We start from the raw sequence: 18,381 nt of genomic DNA, 5'->3' as shown, positions 1-18,381 counted from the left end.
GAGATGTCTGAACTGAAACTGCTTAGAGACCCTATGTTAAGAGTTTTGCTTGTGCAATTTCAGAACTAAATTAATTTGAATAGTTTACAGTGCCAAATTGCGATCTGATAAAAGGCATCTGTTCCAACCTACAAACAGAAAGGTGTAACACACCCCAACATAGTTAAAGTAAACCCCTGACTTACCGGACTGTATATAACATTTCTAAAGACTTGTGATGCATTGTCAGTATAAATGTGTCAACTGTTTAAAAGGTGGCACACAATACAGACCACCACTGTACCACTTGATATGATTCATGAGTAAATATTTCCTTTTGCTAAATGTAGTTCACCTTTTATTTCAATGTTTTCTACTCTCTTCTGATAGATCTAGAAGCCAAGAATTCAGCCAACAGGGTCAGAATGGAATTGATTCCTGCCTGGAGAATCTTGGTGTACCTCTGACTATGGAAGATGTTCTTCTGAAGTGCCGCATTGTGGTTCGTATATGTCTGACTATAAGCAATACTAAATGGTGAAGAGAGTACTGCACCAGTAAGAAATGCCTGTTAAGTTACAAGTGGTATGCTCCATTCTGTACAGACATGTGACAATTTTAGTCAAACTAAATTAAAACTGGGCACCAGCGAATGTGAAACTGTGTGTCTATCTAACCTTTAGCCAGCATGAGGTAAAGCAGTAATAAAATATTGATGTCGTTAAAAACCCAAACATGTGCAAGTTCTCTTCAGCCAGGAGATTCTATTCTATCTCTTCACTAATTTGTATGTAAAATATTAATTGCTATTTTAGGGTAAAATAAATACATTTGTCAAAAGTCTTTATTTGAACTGAACAGAAACATTAAACTAAAATGACACCATAACAAGTCAAATCTTCACACAGGGGTGCATTGAAGACACAGTTAACATTTATTGGGAACTCTTCCACACCAGGCTGTTCACAAGTGATGCAGTTTTTAACTTGTGATACTTTTGTCTTTCAGGAAGCCAAGCAAGCTAGCAGCTTTTGGTTAAACTATGCAAACTTGAGAGAATGTTATCACAGCCAAGAGGACAGACCAGACTTGTATGAACACAATATGGCTTTAGGATAGTACAAGTTATTGTGGCTACCAACAAGTTCTATATTACGATATATCAGAGATGACCTCTGGAATTTTGTTTGGACACCAAACCTTGGAAAGGAAGGCAGGGAGGGACAAGATGACAAAAGATTAAAGAGCAATATCTTCAGCCGGATCTTATTTATCTTTTTTTGAATTGTGAGTTTTAGACTTCCATGTATTCTGTGTTGTGCAGATAGCAGAGGATTCAACTGAATTTCTTTCTTTCTAATAATATTAATAATAATCCTTGCCTTTGATATAGCGCCTTATCATGTCTATGAGGTGTCCCAAAGCGCTTCACAGAATATACTGTAAAATGAATTGACTGTATATTTTGTGAGCGAAATGCGGCAGCCAATTGCATAGAGCAGTGTCCCACAAACAGTTGTGGATTGAGTGACCAAATTATTTTTATTTATTTTGAAGGAATTATTACCCCCCGGAAAAGGGATTCGCCAATCGACTACCAACCCAATTCAACTAACAAAATGAGTTTTGTGTGATGTGTTAGCCAATTGATTAAATGTGTTAGCCAGTTGGCTAATAAAGCCAATCGACTAACGAAATGTGTTTTAATACACATTTTCACACAGGTTACGCTGCCTTTACTTTTATTTTCAATTCACACTGTTAGAAATGTTTTCATACTTAACAGATGATTGACTCATAAAATAATTACATTGCTTTGTCAATTATTACAAGTGGCTATCTTTATAATAATAATCCTTGTATTTCATATAGAGTCACTCACGTTGGGAGGATGTCTCAAAGTGCTTCACAGTCTTCACTGTAAAGTGCAGCGAGTGTGTATTTTGCAGCTGAATATAGATATATGCATCTTTAATAGGGGAAAGATTGAAAAGTAGTTTTCCAACCCAAAGAAAACAGGTAAACTTGATTTTAAAAATACAATGAACTAGTTTATGATTTACTTTATTTAATTCAAAATTATTATTCTGAAAATATTATGATGAAGAACATTAGTAGTGCTCTCAAGTATTATTTTGAGCATTAATGACAGTTCTCTTTTCAAGAAGAATTTTATATTTCTGAAAAATAATTACTTAACAGGGCATTCACACCTGCTTGAAATCCAATAGCTATATAATAGTTTGTCATCTGTTTCAATCTGCAGGAAGTTGCATAGCTCTTTACTGGTGCATTATTGTAACTATGCATCTTATTGGCTTTTAAATGGTTTAAAAATAACATGCACAGACTAAGTCTCCAGATTCAACTTCTGCAATGATAAATGAAATAGACACAGTAAGAAATAAAGGAATCTGAATTAATATTCCAGAATTCACTCTGCATTCTTGATCATTTCTGTACCCTGAAGAAAGTCTCACATCCTTTATTCAGCTCTACATGAAACAAACTAATAAATTACAAGTGTAAAATAAATGTGAACGTAGCTTTTATTCAATATCAATACACTTGTGCAACATAAATATATGTACTCAATTCAAATGACCATTGGTGGTGAAGGAGTGAATAAACATACTCATCCCATGCACTGTGACATAAGCCTTACATCTTCCCCCACCCACATAGGAGCATATTCAACACTGACTTCACCTAAAATCAATCGGTTGAGGGCTCACCATAGCAAGTCTCCCAGCGAAAAAAAACACCTATTCAGATAAATATCTGAGACCATCTTCAGCTGACTGCCACAGATCTAATCAAGGATCAGCATTCATTATGCTCTTGGTTTTTATCCTGGGTGATGACCCCAGCACATAAACATAAATATAACCTTCATCATAAAGAATATATGCAACAAGTGAGTCAATTTATTTGTACATCCGATATTAATCATCAGATAAGCCAGAAGCAGTAAATATCCCACTCTCCTCTCCCACACCACTCAGTCCTACTGACTGGCAGTCAAAAGTTGTGATCCACAAGATAAATGCATGATCCGGCTTCCAGACATCAGCACTGGGGAGTGTTGGGTGTGGTGGGGGGGATGGTGGTACAACTACGAGGCATCTAAACAATTCATATTCAAATACTAAGGAATCTTTTAATATAGACCTCAAGTTATACTCAATTACAACAAATAGTAGTCTCATCAAAACAATGGTTATTCTGCACTAAATTCATCTACCTCCTGAACTATATTTTCCACAGGGAACGGAGAACCCTGGTAAATGAACAAACAGTGGCAGAACATCGACATAGAGAATACTTGATTTTATCCAGATTAACTGGAGCAGAAGTTTCCTTAAGTGGAAGATAAAGGCTGAGTTCAACCTAATCTGTATTATTCTTAGAAACCTTACAGCAGCCAGGTAGCAGTAAATAGTAGACTAGGAGACTAGGAGCAGATTGCTTATTATCTGTGGTAAGAAACTGCAACGGAAGACCTAAGAATAATATTCAATCTATAGACAGACAAAAATATTACTGTCATAAGACTACAGAATGCCAATATCAAGTAGCAATTGATGCAGTCTGCACTCACCAGCAAGATGATTGATTACTGTTGTGGTTGGCTGCTTGAACAATCTGAAATAAAAACAAACAAATCTGGTTTAAAACACTGCAGTTCACAGCAATGAAAAATCTACCTATCAAAAATAATAATAATCCTTGCATTTGATTTACCACTTGCATTCCTTGGATTATCATGTCTTTGAGATGTCTCAAAGCGTTTCACAGAATACACTGTAAAGTGAATTGACTATATTTTGTGGGTGATACACGACAGACAATTGCACACAGCAGTGTCCCACAAACAGTTGTGGTTGAATGACCAACTTATTACTGTTTTTTAAGCGATTCACCATTGGACTAACAACTGGGTTATTATTTACTGCTAGGTAAGCAAGGTGTGTGTGTGTAGTAAGGAAACTTGCCCAACATTTCGCCCTACCCGTCCAAGAATCAAACCCAGGTCCTTTCTGTAAAACAAACTGTAAAATTTTGCCAGGGAGTCTACGGGGCATAGAGAGATGGTCGTTGCAAAACCCTTGCAGTCAAAACCTTTGGCTTGTCACACTGGGGCCAGGATTTAGACATTTCCTTAGCCACCATCAATTACCAGGTTTTACTATTAGTGCAACAGATCTTCCAGACAAAGTTTATGTAACATGTTGAAAAGGAATGAAGGAAATCTCAAGCATGGAGTATGACTTTTAGAAAGAAACCTCTGAGCTGAAATCCGAGACCTTTAAAATTTATGCTCACATTAATTATCAAAACTTATGACAGATTAGAATCATCTGCCCACCTCACTGGACATGCTACCAAGCTAATGCAGGAAGAAAGCATAAGGAATATCCACTAAACTTGGGCAAGGCACAACAATTGCAGAAAGTTGTGTTCTACTTGATACAGGTTCAATATATGTGTAATAAAATCAGTGATGGCTCACAGCTGTAGATTTCAAAGTTAAGTAGGTGTGAAAAACACTTTGACACACAACTTTCCATTCTTTCACAGAATCTCTTGTTTACCTTATTGAAGGAGACAACCATGTGAAGGACTGCTTTCAGCGATGTGTTCATCTGCTGCAAATTCAACAACTCGTGCTGTGTAGGGAAAGAAAGTTTACAATTAAAGCTCTCCCTTATTCTGCCTTTCATTTCCAGTATAATTTAAATCATGGGCAAAAAAATAATAATTTCACAATCTGTATCTCTACTGATGCCCACAGAGGTCCACCTCAGAGCTCCATGCTGTATAGTGGCTTTGAAGATTACAATATTCCACTTGGTAGCAAATGCCAACCCAGCAGAGCAATGCAGCTAAACAAGTCTAACTCTAATAAAGGAAAGTGGCTCTGCTGAAAAGGTTGGGGGCAGGGAGAGAAGAAAGAAAGAGAGAGAAACAGACAGTGCAATGGATTTTGCTTCAGCTTTGTCTCAGCAATCCTATTTTCACAGGCCTGCAAAAGTTGAATGAGTAGAGCCCGGAACATTAGTTTGAACAGGCTCACCTGGTAATAATAATAATAATAATAATAATAATAATAATAATAATTAGACAAGAGTGCTGCCAATATTATTATTAGTAGCACTCTTCTCTGAGTCACAATTATTATTGGAGTAGCAATAATTATTGGTACTCATACTCCCACATTGGATGGTTGAACACATAGCTTAGGCTGACACTCCAGAGCTTGTGCTGGGCAAGCACTGCATTCTTGAGGAGTTGTCCTATGACTGAGATGTTCACCAAGGCCCAGTCTGCCTGTTCGGGTGGATGTTAAAGACGCAATGGCATTACTTGAAAAGAGAAGGGAAGTTTCTCTCAGTGTCCTTGCCATCACAGTGTCCTGTGAAGGACATTGCTAAGTGCAATTTGTCTGTAATATCACCTACACTTTGCAGTAAATCCTATTAAACAAAATCCTTGATCAGTGAAGATGTTGCGCAATGTGAGACATTTTGAGGAAAATATTCTTATGTAAAATCATCTAAAATTATATTTAATCCCCTTGGATTCTTAGCTGCTAAACTCAGTGAAGAATATTGAACATATGTGAATGTATTTTAACAATGACAGAATGTGAGATTGTCAGCAGTTTGAGTAATAAACGTTTGCCTGTAAAATGTTGACTCTAAACTCATTCATGAAGAATCACCAATTGAATGAAATACTGGATGGCTACTGGAGCGGAACTATGTTCCAATATAAACCATTGCAATTGGCTGCGGTGTTTCGCCCACAAAATATACAGTCAATCCACTTTACAGTATATTTTGTGAAGCGATTTGAGATACCTCAAATGACGTGATAAGATGGTATTTCACATGCAAGGATGATGATTATTATTATTATCACTCAAGAGATAAGAGAAAGGGAGAAGTGGGGTGGGAGCTCCTTGTATCCATAATAAATAAATTATAGACATAAAAGCTTACTGAAACATGAGAAAATTATCACTTTACATCCCATACCAGTGGAATAAATATGTATAATTTTCTTTACTTGGTGAATGTTTTATTAAAAATAAACAAACAGTTTAGTTTACCATGATGATGATTAAAGGGATAACATGTATTCAATAACACCAGAAGGTTTAAAGTTTCTACCTCTATTTTATACTGAGCACCCCTCCAACTATTGCAATATTGCCTCACCTGAGCACAGATAAACTTTACTTCTCTATGGTATCTTGGGGATGTATCATATACCCTAAATAGCGTTGAAATAAATCTGCAGTCTGCTGTTCTCTAAAGCATTTGCTTGACTAGGATTTTGTCCCATCTCTCCACAACAAAACAAACAGTGGTGTTTTTTATTTTAGGTTTATATCATTGAATTTGGTGAACAAACCTCCTGAACAATTACCCAACATATATATATATATAAGGAAATGTATTTGAATACAAGACGTTATTTGTTGTGAGCAAGAGAACCGATGACACAAATATGGATTATATAAAACTTCTTCGCTGTTGAATTCTCCCTGTTAATAATCTGCAACATCCTGATTTATTTTAAAATATATCGAAGCCATTCCTATTAAGAAATCCAGATGCACCGCAAATTACACCCGGGAATATGTTTTACTTTTGGTCCCAATTTAACATAAAAATAGGAAGCGAACACCTCGGATTTCTCACCCTTGGGGAATAAATACTGTGGTGGTTTCCGAATGAGCAAGAATGAAAACGTGTCACTTTTTTTCCTTAATCCAATTAAAGAGAGAATTTATTCTACCATTTCAAAGGAGTCAGGCAGAGTCGTTTACACTCAAGAACTTTCCCCAAGAGTTCAAACACAAGATGCCAAATATGTCACAAAAAAAAGATGCAACAAAAAGGCCGCTTATTCGAGCATTCAAATATACTTTATATGGTCTCTTTGCTGCCTCGAATTTCAAAGCTGAACTTGCCACTAAAGCACGATAGCAGCAAAGCACATTTCCAAGTTTCTTCTTCAGATCAAAGATTTTCTATTTTGCAGGACCGCCTGTTGAAATGTCATTCTTTAAGGTGAAATATGTTCTCATATTGCACAGTGTGCTACTCGTGCATAAGAGTCGTGCAATTCTATGTTTCGACCGTCCAAGATTTCGTTTCCTTCGTGACTGATTATTGGGCCAACGTCGTTTTATGTTAAATGTTTAAACGTACGGTGTCTTGAATACAGTACCACATTGGCAATTGGTAACGTTATCTATTTGGCGATGAGCGTGTTGCTGGGGGGGTGGTCAGGTTATGCTGTAGGATGTTTAACTCTCTCTAAACCTGCCCCCTCCAGCTCTCACCAGTCACATTAAGAATCCTTCCAGCAAATGTCCCGCACACGAGTTGAAGAAATTGAAAGAGTTACTGAATGTAGGTAAAATTATATTTGTTCTGGATATCCGTTCCCAAATTTCAGTAATGTTATTTGCTGGGGGAGGGACGGATTATTGTGGGGGGGGGGGGGGTGCAACTAGAGTGAAATAGCAATTAAAGTGAAAACAGTGAAAACTGTCTTGGCAAAGCAGTTTGCAGTATTGCTCTCCAAAGTTATTGTGTCGTTCGCAACGCAACTCGCTATTGTGCGGCGATATTAAGATTGAATTAAAAAAAATATCATTTTCACAATAAACCGACTTGGTGTCTTTGTATTCTGTCCTCAGAAAATGTCATCTTATTTTCTGTTCAGTTATTTTCCATCCAGGTTCTCATTCTACGCACTGTCTTGGCACATTTCTTTTGTCACTTTGGTATGAATACCTCAGAGTTAAAATCCCTTTAAAATAATGACAAGGTTTCTTTTCAGACTAGTAAATGATTAATCTGGTGTGGTATTATGTACCCTCCGATTTCATGTAATGTGCGGTACAATTGTAGTGGAGTGTAAACCATTGGTATGTGAAATTTAACCTGACTATGATTTTTTTCAATCATTTAAAATCTGAAATCAAGAAACGATTCATCGTCGCTGGTTACATGTAAACGTTGAGGGGGGAAAATAAATATCAAATGCCTCCAGTGTACTTCATTAATGTGGGATGGGGAAAAAAAAACTCATTACAGTCCAATGCTGGAACTATTTTAATTCATTGTTAAAGGTCAGGTTGGGTGTGAGAATGAATTATAAAGTTCAGAGTTAAAGCGTGTTTCTTTTAGCTCTATATTGTGTCACTGTTTATAGCGGTGTACTCAGAGCCGAAGGAAGTTTTTGGCTGTAAACTGTCATGCACTGCGGCTCAAAGTGAAAAGGTCTATAGCTACTCTTGCGGTGCTCTATCATGAGAACCAGCCTGCAATTACCCTCAGACCCAGAAAACAAATTGCTTCCCCTTTTGCTGGTGAATAGAAAGAGACTCTGGGTTTTATACCCGAGGGGCATCCTCAGACACCTTCCACAATGAACAGCTTTCATTTGATGCCTTATATCTCTTCTAACTTTTTCTCTCTTTTCCCTTCATCGTTAATTTGTAAAGGAGCTGAGACTATTTTCCTCGCATTTTTCAGGGTTCTGTTAACTAAACCCGCTGTCCCATTGGTTTGCACTTAACTCAACAGTCGATTGACGCAAATTTGTGTTTCCTTTCGAACTCCACACTCTCATCTTCAAGTATCGTATCTTATGAGGGACATTAATAAAACATCTGATCGACGCATTTCCGAGATATGAACATGCACAGAGGTCCGAACTCTCTACCAAAGCAAAACCCGTAGAACTTTAAATACATAATTTAATACATTTCAAATCCAGCGGCGCTTCGTGCAATCAAAGTAAAAAAAATATATGGATAGATATTTATTTCAAAATTATTGTAGCCCAATGTTTCATGAGTGCTTTGCTGCCCTGTGTAGGTCATTTCACATAGTATTGTTCCAGGAGCAGGACGATTAACGGTCCTATTTAACTATTTCCTGCTCATTGTCAACCTCAGCTCCTGAATGTATCTTTCTCACAGAACAGTAATAAACTCTGGGCTCTGGCCAAGTGCTACTGTACTTTCAGACAAAAAGACTGGAGATTCTCTCACAGGCCATAAGAAAGCGTCCCTCAGCCTGATTACCTCTATCTGTCCAGTGTCCAGTTACAATTTTCCAGGTACATAGCAGGGTGGCAACTATCCATAGCCTGTATACCACTGGATAACATGGTTCTTTGGTTACAAAGGGAAAAGGGACACGGGTCAATTATATTTCTCAGTATAAAATGGAATATCCATCCACCATATCCCTCTTGTCGATTGAACAACCTGTTGGGGCTAATGTATGGTCAGTCACAATAGATGGTGCAAATAAGAATTCCCAAATAATCCCATAGGATCAATACGAGCATTTATTGCATCAATTAGTACACAAAGAAGCGGCGATCTGAAATTGTACTTGTCTTTGCCTACATTTTAAATATCCGGTGCTCGTTCGCATAGTGTATCTTGATAAGGGTGAAAAAATAGTACAGCAAAACAAATCATACATTTAAGAGGACTCTGGCTGGTAGATTCCCAAAAGCCATTTCCTCGTGGAGCCCTGTGCTTTGATGAAGGTGTAAACATGTGCAGATTTGCATAAAACAGCTCTCTTTAACTTCAAGCAATTACATTTGGATGAAACTTCAGAGGTTTTCACCAGCCTGACTGATATGGCCGCCCCTGACCAATGGCAACTGGAACTATTCAGATCAAAGCAGTCACCCATCCAATCCACACCCTCCCAAACCGACGTCAGGGCCCGGAATGAATTGTATTTATTGGGGTGGAGAGAGCGAGATGACATTCAGAGTGTAACTGGGATTATAGGGAGGGACCTCGTGTTGCAAAGGAATCAATTGGGAACAATCTTTGACTTCTCTGGATCAGGACAATGACTTCCACTGGGACCGAGAGTGGGAAGAGCGGCCAGTACCGGGTGGATCACCTTCTGAGTGCGGTGGAGAATGAGTTGCAGGCCGGGAGTGAGAAAGGGGACCCCACGGAGAGGGAGCTGAAAGTCAACCTGGAGGACGTGGACTTGTGGCTGAAGTTTAAGGAACTGACCAACGAGATGATAGTGACAAAGAATGGCAGGTAGGTGTGGGCAGGCGGACAGGACAGTGAGGTCAATCTGATTGCATCGGCACCTTTGAGAACAAGGAGATGAAACTTCTTAAACTCTTTGGATGAGTGAAACACCGTACTGATAGGACTTATTGGTGTGTGTGTATATAGAGAGAGAATTATATATTAATATATATATATAATGCAGGTTAAAACAAACGTGTGTAATGCAAATTAAATCGAGTCTCTTATAATCTTGGTCGTGTTATAAATAGGACTTTTTTTTTGCAACAATATATTTCATGTCAGTGACCACATGGACAATGCGGTACTATATAAAACACATATCCTTATCCTGACCTTTTTCTTTAAACAAAAATGCAGTTGTGTAGAGAGTTTCTGAACGGTTGGCAGTGTGCTGCCCTTGTTGATTTGAGTTGCGTGCTTTTGCTGTGTTCAGGAGGATGTTTCCCGTGCTGAAGGTGAACGTGTCGGGGCTGGATCCCAACGCCATGTACTCATTCGTTTTGGATTTTGTGGCTGCCGATAATCACCGCTGGAAATACGTGAACGGGGAGTGGGTTCCGGGGGGGAAACCCGAGCCCCAGGCTCCCAGCTGCGTCTACATCCATCCGGACTCACCCAACTTCGGAGCCCACTGGATGAAAGTGCCCGTCTCCTTCAGCAAAGTCAAACTCACCAACAAACTTAACGGAGGAGGACAGGTAACAGCTCTCACCTCCTCGCTCTTGGTAGCGTGTTAATTTGCGAGGCTCACCCCCCCCCCCCCCCCCCCCACCCCCTCGGTACATGCGATCGGGTGGAAACGGTTAACTCACACCGGGTTATTCATAGAGGTGTTATGTGGAGGATAGGAAATCGTCCAATGTTACCGCTATTTACAGTGTTTGTAAGCATTTGTTTTTTTTTCTTAAAGCGAAATAATTGGGAATTGATGCCAAAGGGCACCTCGTTGTCAGGATTTCACACGTCGAGGAAGTCGGATTGCCAAAGAATTTATACGTTAAGGTTTTAAAAACTGTAATCGCTCACTTCTGATTTAGAAACATTCTTCAATCTCTAGAGCCATATAATAAGCCGCTGGGTTTCTAATAAATGAATCGCTCGATGTAGAATTTGATGAAAGGTCACTTTAAAACGTATTTATTTTTCTAACGTGGTAAAACGGTGCAGGAAAAATAAAACTGTGTCACGTCGAAATTTTCTGGAAACAGGTTGCTTCATGAGTGAGAGGAACTCGCCAGTTTCCAAGTGATATAAAACTATTTGCTGAAGAAGAGAGCAGCTTCTTAGTGAGTAAAAAGCAAAGAAGTGTGTATGAAATCTCCTCCAGTAAATGGGAGGGAAATCCGCAGTTCAACCATCAACACAAGTTTTTTTTAAAAAAAGACAACATCTCGATAATACCCTTTCTCGGGTCATTTTAAGTGATTGATTTGTGCTGTTCATTTGAATATAGAAGTATTCGATAATGACGATGTTTTCAACATTTCACAGAGGCAGACAGTGCTCATTGCACTCCGTCTGATCTGTGTAACAAATTGTGCACAGTACGTTCATATGTTTATTGTGCTTTTTGGTTTTTTCCCGGACACTAACCAGGAATAGTGCGAGTTGTGAGAACGTGGATCTACCTTACAGTCGTGGATAACCTCAAATGCATAGGCTGACCTCATTTGTTTTAAATGTTAATTCGCAGATAATGTTGAATTCCCTGCATAAATACGAGCCCAGAATCCACATAGTGCGTGTTGGAGGGCCGCAGAGGATGATCAGCAGTCACTCGTTCCCGGAGACTCAGTTCATAGCAGTGACAGCTTACCAGAATGAAGAGGTGAGAGCGCAGGGTCTGTACTGTGAGACTGTACCGCTCAGGATACTGGAGAAACATGTTGTGACTTTTGACCATAATAGAAATTAGAAAATTCTCCGAGACGATCCTCGATATAAATGCAAGTTGTTGTTGTCGATAGCTACCGAGAGTACCACTGATCAAATGCCATATCAATCAAGGTTTGCGCATTCCAACACATTATATATTAAAATACTTGCAATTTTTATGATGAGCATAGTCAACTTTTTTTAAAAAAAATCTAATAATACCCTAAAATCAGTTAAAAGTGAATCGATTAATCTAAAGTAGCACTGGAACAGAAATTCGAGACTTAATGCTTGCCTTTGGTTTACAGATCACAGCCCTTAAAATTAAATACAACCCATTTGCGAAAGCCTTCCTTGATTCCAAAGAAAGGTGAGATTGTTGCCGTTTTTTAAATAATTGCATATGTGCTCCAGTTTGACACCAGACCTAGAAATGACTGTGTGCTTTGTATTCATAACCTTTTTTTTTCCCCCCTCCAGAAGCGATCACAAGGAAATGCTGGACGAAGTGGGTGACAATCAACAATCTGGATATTCGCAATGTAAGTTTTTCAGTAGACTTTGCATTGTACCACCGCACCTGATTGTATCGCACTGTGTTTCCTCTCCAATGACCAGGTGCTGTATATTGTGTTTATTTTTGCTTCAGTAGGTGGCTGGTTTCTCCCAGGCACTGGAGCCCTGTGTCCTCCTTCTAATCCGCATCCTCAATTTGGAGGGCCTCTCTCTCTCTCCACTCCCCACGGCTGTGAGCGTTACTCCACCCTCAGGAATCACCGACCTGCTCCTTACCCCAACCCCTACACACACAGAAACAACTCCCCAAGTAAGTTCATTAATGCTGCAAAAATACCTCGGTTCAACTAATATATTCTGGATGCAGTATTTCTCAGTGCAAACTTTAATGGGGAGGCAAGAGAGCACTCAGTTTGCTCACCAGCCTCAATGGAAATGTAAGAATGGTCTCGGATATCAAAGGAGGTAATATGCCTTTTTGTTGCAGCAATGTACACAGAAGACTTCATTACATCGTTTCTCAAGAAGTATGCAAATCTGAGCTCCGACATTTCCATTGACTAAGAGTGTTGCCTTCATTTTATTCCATCATATTAGGAATGAATTTAAGGATTTTCCAAAATGCTGCTAGATACTTAATTTTACAACAATGATTTTTAAGGCTAAAATAGTAAAAAAAAAGGTTTGTGAGATTAAAAATGGGCTCAGCATCCCTGTGATCTGATGACTTTGTATCAAAATTAATAAACAAATATAACTGTTCTGATTATTAATTGCAATTGATCGGATTACATTTGACCCACATCAATCCAACAATTCCAATATTGTTTTTCCTGAGACGGGCAGGTTTATTGTTAAACATATTAATTCAAACCAATGGTGATTTCTAACCTTCATGAAACGATGCAATCTGTCACATGACTCATTTCTTCATCACTATCAGGATCTATGGTATACAATGTCTGATTTTCTTACCAATAGATGAATTCTAAAGCTATTTTCTTCAGTTTGAAGTTCAGTTTTCCTTCAGATAAATGATTCATTTTGATTATCCATTGAAGCTGACTGATTTCCAACAGAAATACAATCTTAACGCGGGTTAATTTTCTTTTGTAGCAATCTGGAAAAGTTTAAAAAGCTGCAATTGTATTGAGTCTGCAAGTTAATATGCCAGATAGACGTTTTCAAACTTTAAAATTAAATGTAACCATACAGTTGTAATGGGAAATGGTTAGTTTTCACATTATGTCATAATTTGTGGAGTCACAATTGTAGAATAATGTTGTTTCCCTTCGTCTTACCCAACAGCATAATGTGCCCATTGTGTGATAGCTAATTTCTCTGTATGTGGTTTTCTTTGCAGCTGGTTATCCTGATAATTCCTCGCCCTGTCTCTCCATGCTTCCAAGTCATGACAATTGGTCCAGCCTTCAGGTCTCCACGCACACCAGTATGCTGCCTATGTCACACAGTACTGGCACTGCCACGAGCTCCAGGTATTGTACCTTTGCCGCAATAAGATTATAGATTTGAGGTAGATGAGAATACTTGCTAGGTCTGTTGAAGGATTTACCAGTCTTGAGTGTTAAAAAAAAACATATTACAGAAGATTTCTCATTCTTAAATTTGCAGATGTGAGAACATTCATCCCCTTATAACTTTAATTCTATTCAGAGAATTCATTGCCTTCAAACTCTCAACTGTTGTAGTTAGGCATACATTGAACCATATCAATTTCTTTAATATAACCAGACTATTTCAACTTTCATTTTCATTTAATCTGATCCAGGAGTAAATAATATTGTGCTGTTTCTATTAATTTGGGAGGAAGGAGTTTCTTCTGGCTTTACCAACAATCCTAGAACTTAATTAATCATCCCTTTCATGGCTGCTTGTGGGACCTTGTTGTGTCCAATTTCTGACCACCTTTACTGACTAATATACAGCCACTACACTTTACAGATATTACCTAAGGAGCTTTGAGCTATTTCCATATTGCTAATAATGGCTATAAGTAATTGAAATAACTTCTATTCAATGGTTAGAGCACTCGCTTCGCAAGCAAGTGGACCTGAGTTCAATTCCAGACAGGGCGAAACCTTGGGCAAGTTTCCTTACTCCACATGCCTAATAATAATCCCTCCATAACCAAAAACAATAATAAATTGGTCATTTTCAATCTACGACTGTTTGTGGGACATTGCTGTGCGCAATTGGCTGCTGCGTTCGCCCACAAATATACAGTCAATTGACTTTACAGTGTGTTTTGTGAAGTGCTTTGGGATGTCCTCCCAACGTGAAAAGCGTTATATCAAATGCAAGGATTATTATTATTATCTTCACGTTTAATAGAAGAATCTACCAACTATCTAGCAACTGAAGCTTTTACTGTTCATTCCATTAAGATTACATAGGGTCACTAGTAAGGAAAATACATATATACATAATAATGATTTAATCTGAATGGGTAGTAATATAATTCTTGCATTTGATATAGTTCTTTATCATGTCAAAAAGTGTCCCAAGGTTTAGTGAGACATGCATTTCTAGGCACAACAATGTCCCACAAACAGCCATAAATCAATGACAAATTTTATCGGGGTAACTGTTGGCCAGGACACCTGAAGAATTTCCATTCGTGTTTCAAATAGTGTCACGGGAACCTTTACAAAGTCCACTTAAGCAGAACCTTGGTTCAGCCTCTCATCCAAAAAGGTACACCCTGGACAATGCAACGCTCCCCACCCCATTGCTTGATTATGATTTCAAAAGTCCCTACTTGAGACTTGAAGACACAACCTTATAATAATAATAATAATAATAATCCTTGTATTTGATATAGTATCTTATCACATCTTTGAGATATCTCAAAGCGCTTCACAGTATATACTGTGACGTATAGTGACTTTATATTTTGTGGGCAAAACGTGGCAGCCAATTACGCACAGCAGTGTCCCACAAACAGTCATGGATGAATTAAGTGACCAAATTATTATTATTTATTTATTTTGAAGGAATTATTACCCCAGGAAGTGATCCACCAATCGACTAACACGGGGGTTCCTATTTACTGCTAGGTAAACCGAGACGTGTGTTTGTGTGGAGTAAGGAAACATGCCTAAGGTTTCGCTCTGCTAGGAATTGAACCCAGGTCCACTCGCTTACGAAGCGAGTGCTCTAACCATTACACTACAGGACTCCACTCACTCTCTATATAAGGGGAAGGGGTGCGGAAGGAAGGTAGAAACTCAAGTGTTGGCATTCTAGGTGCTTTCAGAAGTGGGTGAGGGTGAGAGTGAGGAGGAGGCAAAGAGAACAAGAAAAACGGGGAACAATTTGGCAGCCTTGCATTCAACACAATCCAGAGACTGAGATCAGAGGGAGAGACACACACACCCTGAGGGGTAGGGATGGGGTGGACAAGTTGCAACTGATCCAGGGCTGGTGATTGTGCTGGGAACTTGGCTGGAATGTGTGTGGGGGTGAGGAGATGTATTGGGGAGATAATAATAATAATAATAATAATAATAATAATAAACCTTGCATTTGATACAGTGCCCCACCACATTCTTGAGACATCTCAAAGCGCTTCACAGGATATAGTGCAAAGTAAATTGACTGTATATTTTGTGGGACAAATATACAGTCAATTCGACAGACAGATTAGGGGAGAGGTGGATGGGATGGATGAATGGATGGACGGATGGATGGATGGATGGATGGATGGATGGGAGAGGGAAGGAGAAATGGGGAGATGGATGGGTGGAGAGGAGAGAGGAGAACTAAGTCAGGTTAAAGAATTCTATGAAATGAGCTAGGTTTACTCCCAAGCTATAGTCGATGATTGCTGGTCTATATGCACCGATGGTTTAACTCCTGCCAGAAATTGGTTACGTATGTGATATGCTACCATTTTCCAAAATGTCATAGGAGCAAATCTACAGCAGCCATAAAATCTTACAGAACTGCCGTGTTTTCTGGGGTTGAAGGGACGACAGTAAGATATCTGTTGATATGGGCACAGAGAGGTGCACTGGCACAGAGAGGTGCACTGTCTTAATTCAAATCTATGTTTGCAACTTAATGAAATCCACTTACGCAGTAACCTCATCTGCTGGAACTTTCCCAGGTTAAAGATTAGATTCTCCTAATGCTGCTTAACTGTTTGTTGGGTTTCATTCTTTTTAATCACAATATATAAAGATTTCTTGCTATTTCAGTTTGGGTATTAAAAAGACGAGCGAAAGTTTTATGCAACACATCAACTTTTGGAACACATGGTCTGTTAATAAATCTCAATATCAATGAAATTCCGAACATGTCGAGGGCATTTATACTTGATTGTAAGACAGATGTAAAGTAATCATTGTAAATACTGTATAATGCGTCTGGTTTGGATTTTACCAGACACTAACACAAGTTTCTCCTTCAAGTATCTGAACCTCTCTCTTTTCTTTCCTCTCCCTCATTTGCAGCCAATACCCGAGTCTGTGGTCGGTCAGTAACAGCACCATCACCCCAGTGTCCCAATCTGGCGGTATGTCCAGTGGTCTGAGCTCACAGTTCCTGCGGGGTTCCCCAGCTCATTATACATCTCTGGCTCATTCCGTAAGCGTCTCCTCGTCGGGATCGCCTCTCTACGACGGAGTAACTGGAACTGAGCTAAGTGAGAATCAATATGATGCCTCTGCACACAGCAGGCTCGCCTCCTCTTGGACTCCTGTTACCCCACCATCCATGTGACAGCTCCCACGTTCACATCACCTTTCTCAAGCCAATATTTAATTGAAAGACTTCCTGGAAGGTTTCATTTGAACTCGGGACTTTGTTTTTTGGCTCCTTGGAAAATCGAAGAAAAAGCACAAAAGCAAACAATGTTGTTTTCATGAGTGCTTGGGAAAGTTTACTGTATAGATCGTCCAAGAGGGGTGTTGAACAGCTGCAAAGCCCCTCTATCTCGGGGATTGCAACAGTCTCTCTCTCGTCAGCAGTGGTGCAAAGATTTCAATTGTAGCCTGTTTTCACAAGATTCTCTCTCTAGAAACTATATTGTGCTCAAATCGATAAACTAATGGAATATAGTTACTGTATAAAGTAAATGCAATCTGTTGCCCGTCCTAGGTCTTGTGAAGTTACTGTAAATCCTTCAATGAATTAAATAGTTATTTATCAGTAGAACAGGATAGAGAGAGTCTCATAGTCTTGTGTGTGTGTGTATGTGTTATATTGTGCCTTAAATCAAACGTCATACAGATTTCTCGATTTCTTTATTGTACCCAGTACATTTTTCTAAAGATTTCAAAAACAGTAGTGGGCAATCAATATATTTGATCAGATATGGTGTAAATTGAATGTTATCGCATCGCCTTCCCCTGTATTCTTACTAAAACTTCAACAGTAATGATTGTAATCTGGCCCGGAACAAATCATCTTAAAAGTTACACCAACCACAACAGTAGGAAATGCTATGTGTAAGAAAAAAATGACTTGGCAATATCAAAAAATTGAGCTGCTTAAGAATAATTTATATTTTAATATTTTCTTCCTCCGTCAATTAAAAATAGAAATGGCTTTTATTACCTCAGCTCAAAGACAGTTTTTGAGTAATTTGAGTATGGCTGCATTTTACCAAGTGCCTTTGATCCTACGAAGTTCGGCTATTGGCGATGTAAATCGTGTGCCGCTGTTTGAATCCAAATGTGCACCTTGTGTGTTACCATTATATTTCCTGAGCATCCGCAAAGGGTTTTGTTACATAGAGACATTACAATGCTCCTCTGTCTTGGATCCTCTTGAGTTACGTAAAAGGCGAATCCGAAAAGTGGCTGGACTTCTCTCCCTCAACAGGAACAATTTCCTTTTAGTTCTCCAGTAAAGTTGCCTCCAGCTGACCCCCAACCCCTGGG

At 38.9% G+C, this 18,381-nt stretch overlaps 1 protein-coding gene across 1 annotated transcript; it reads left to right on the top strand.

Annotated features, from left to right (window-relative positions):
* Positions 1–9,821: 9,821 nt before the first annotated feature.
* tbxtb (T-box transcription factor Tb) lies at positions 9,822–17,965 on the top strand. Its single transcript, XM_007894322.1, has 8 exons — positions 9,822–10,087; positions 10,518–10,782; positions 11,778–11,912; positions 12,268–12,329; positions 12,440–12,501; positions 12,609–12,785; positions 13,839–13,971; positions 16,951–17,965. Exons 1-8 carry the CDS (start codon positions 9,885–9,887, stop codon positions 17,216–17,218), a joined length of 1,305 nt encoding a protein of 434 aa, XP_007892513.1. The 5' UTR covers positions 9,822–9,884; the 3' UTR covers positions 17,219–17,965.
* The last annotated feature ends 416 nt before the right edge of the window (positions 17,966–18,381 follow it).

Source organism: Callorhinchus milii, unplaced genomic scaffold, assembly GCF_018977255.1.
Source record: "Callorhinchus milii isolate IMCB2004 unplaced genomic scaffold, IMCB_Cmil_1.0 Scaffold3, whole genome shotgun sequence".
NCBI lineage: Eukaryota > Metazoa > Chordata > Chondrichthyes > Chimaeriformes > Callorhinchidae > Callorhinchus > Callorhinchus milii.
This window is presented reverse-complemented; position numbering and strand designations above follow the sequence as displayed.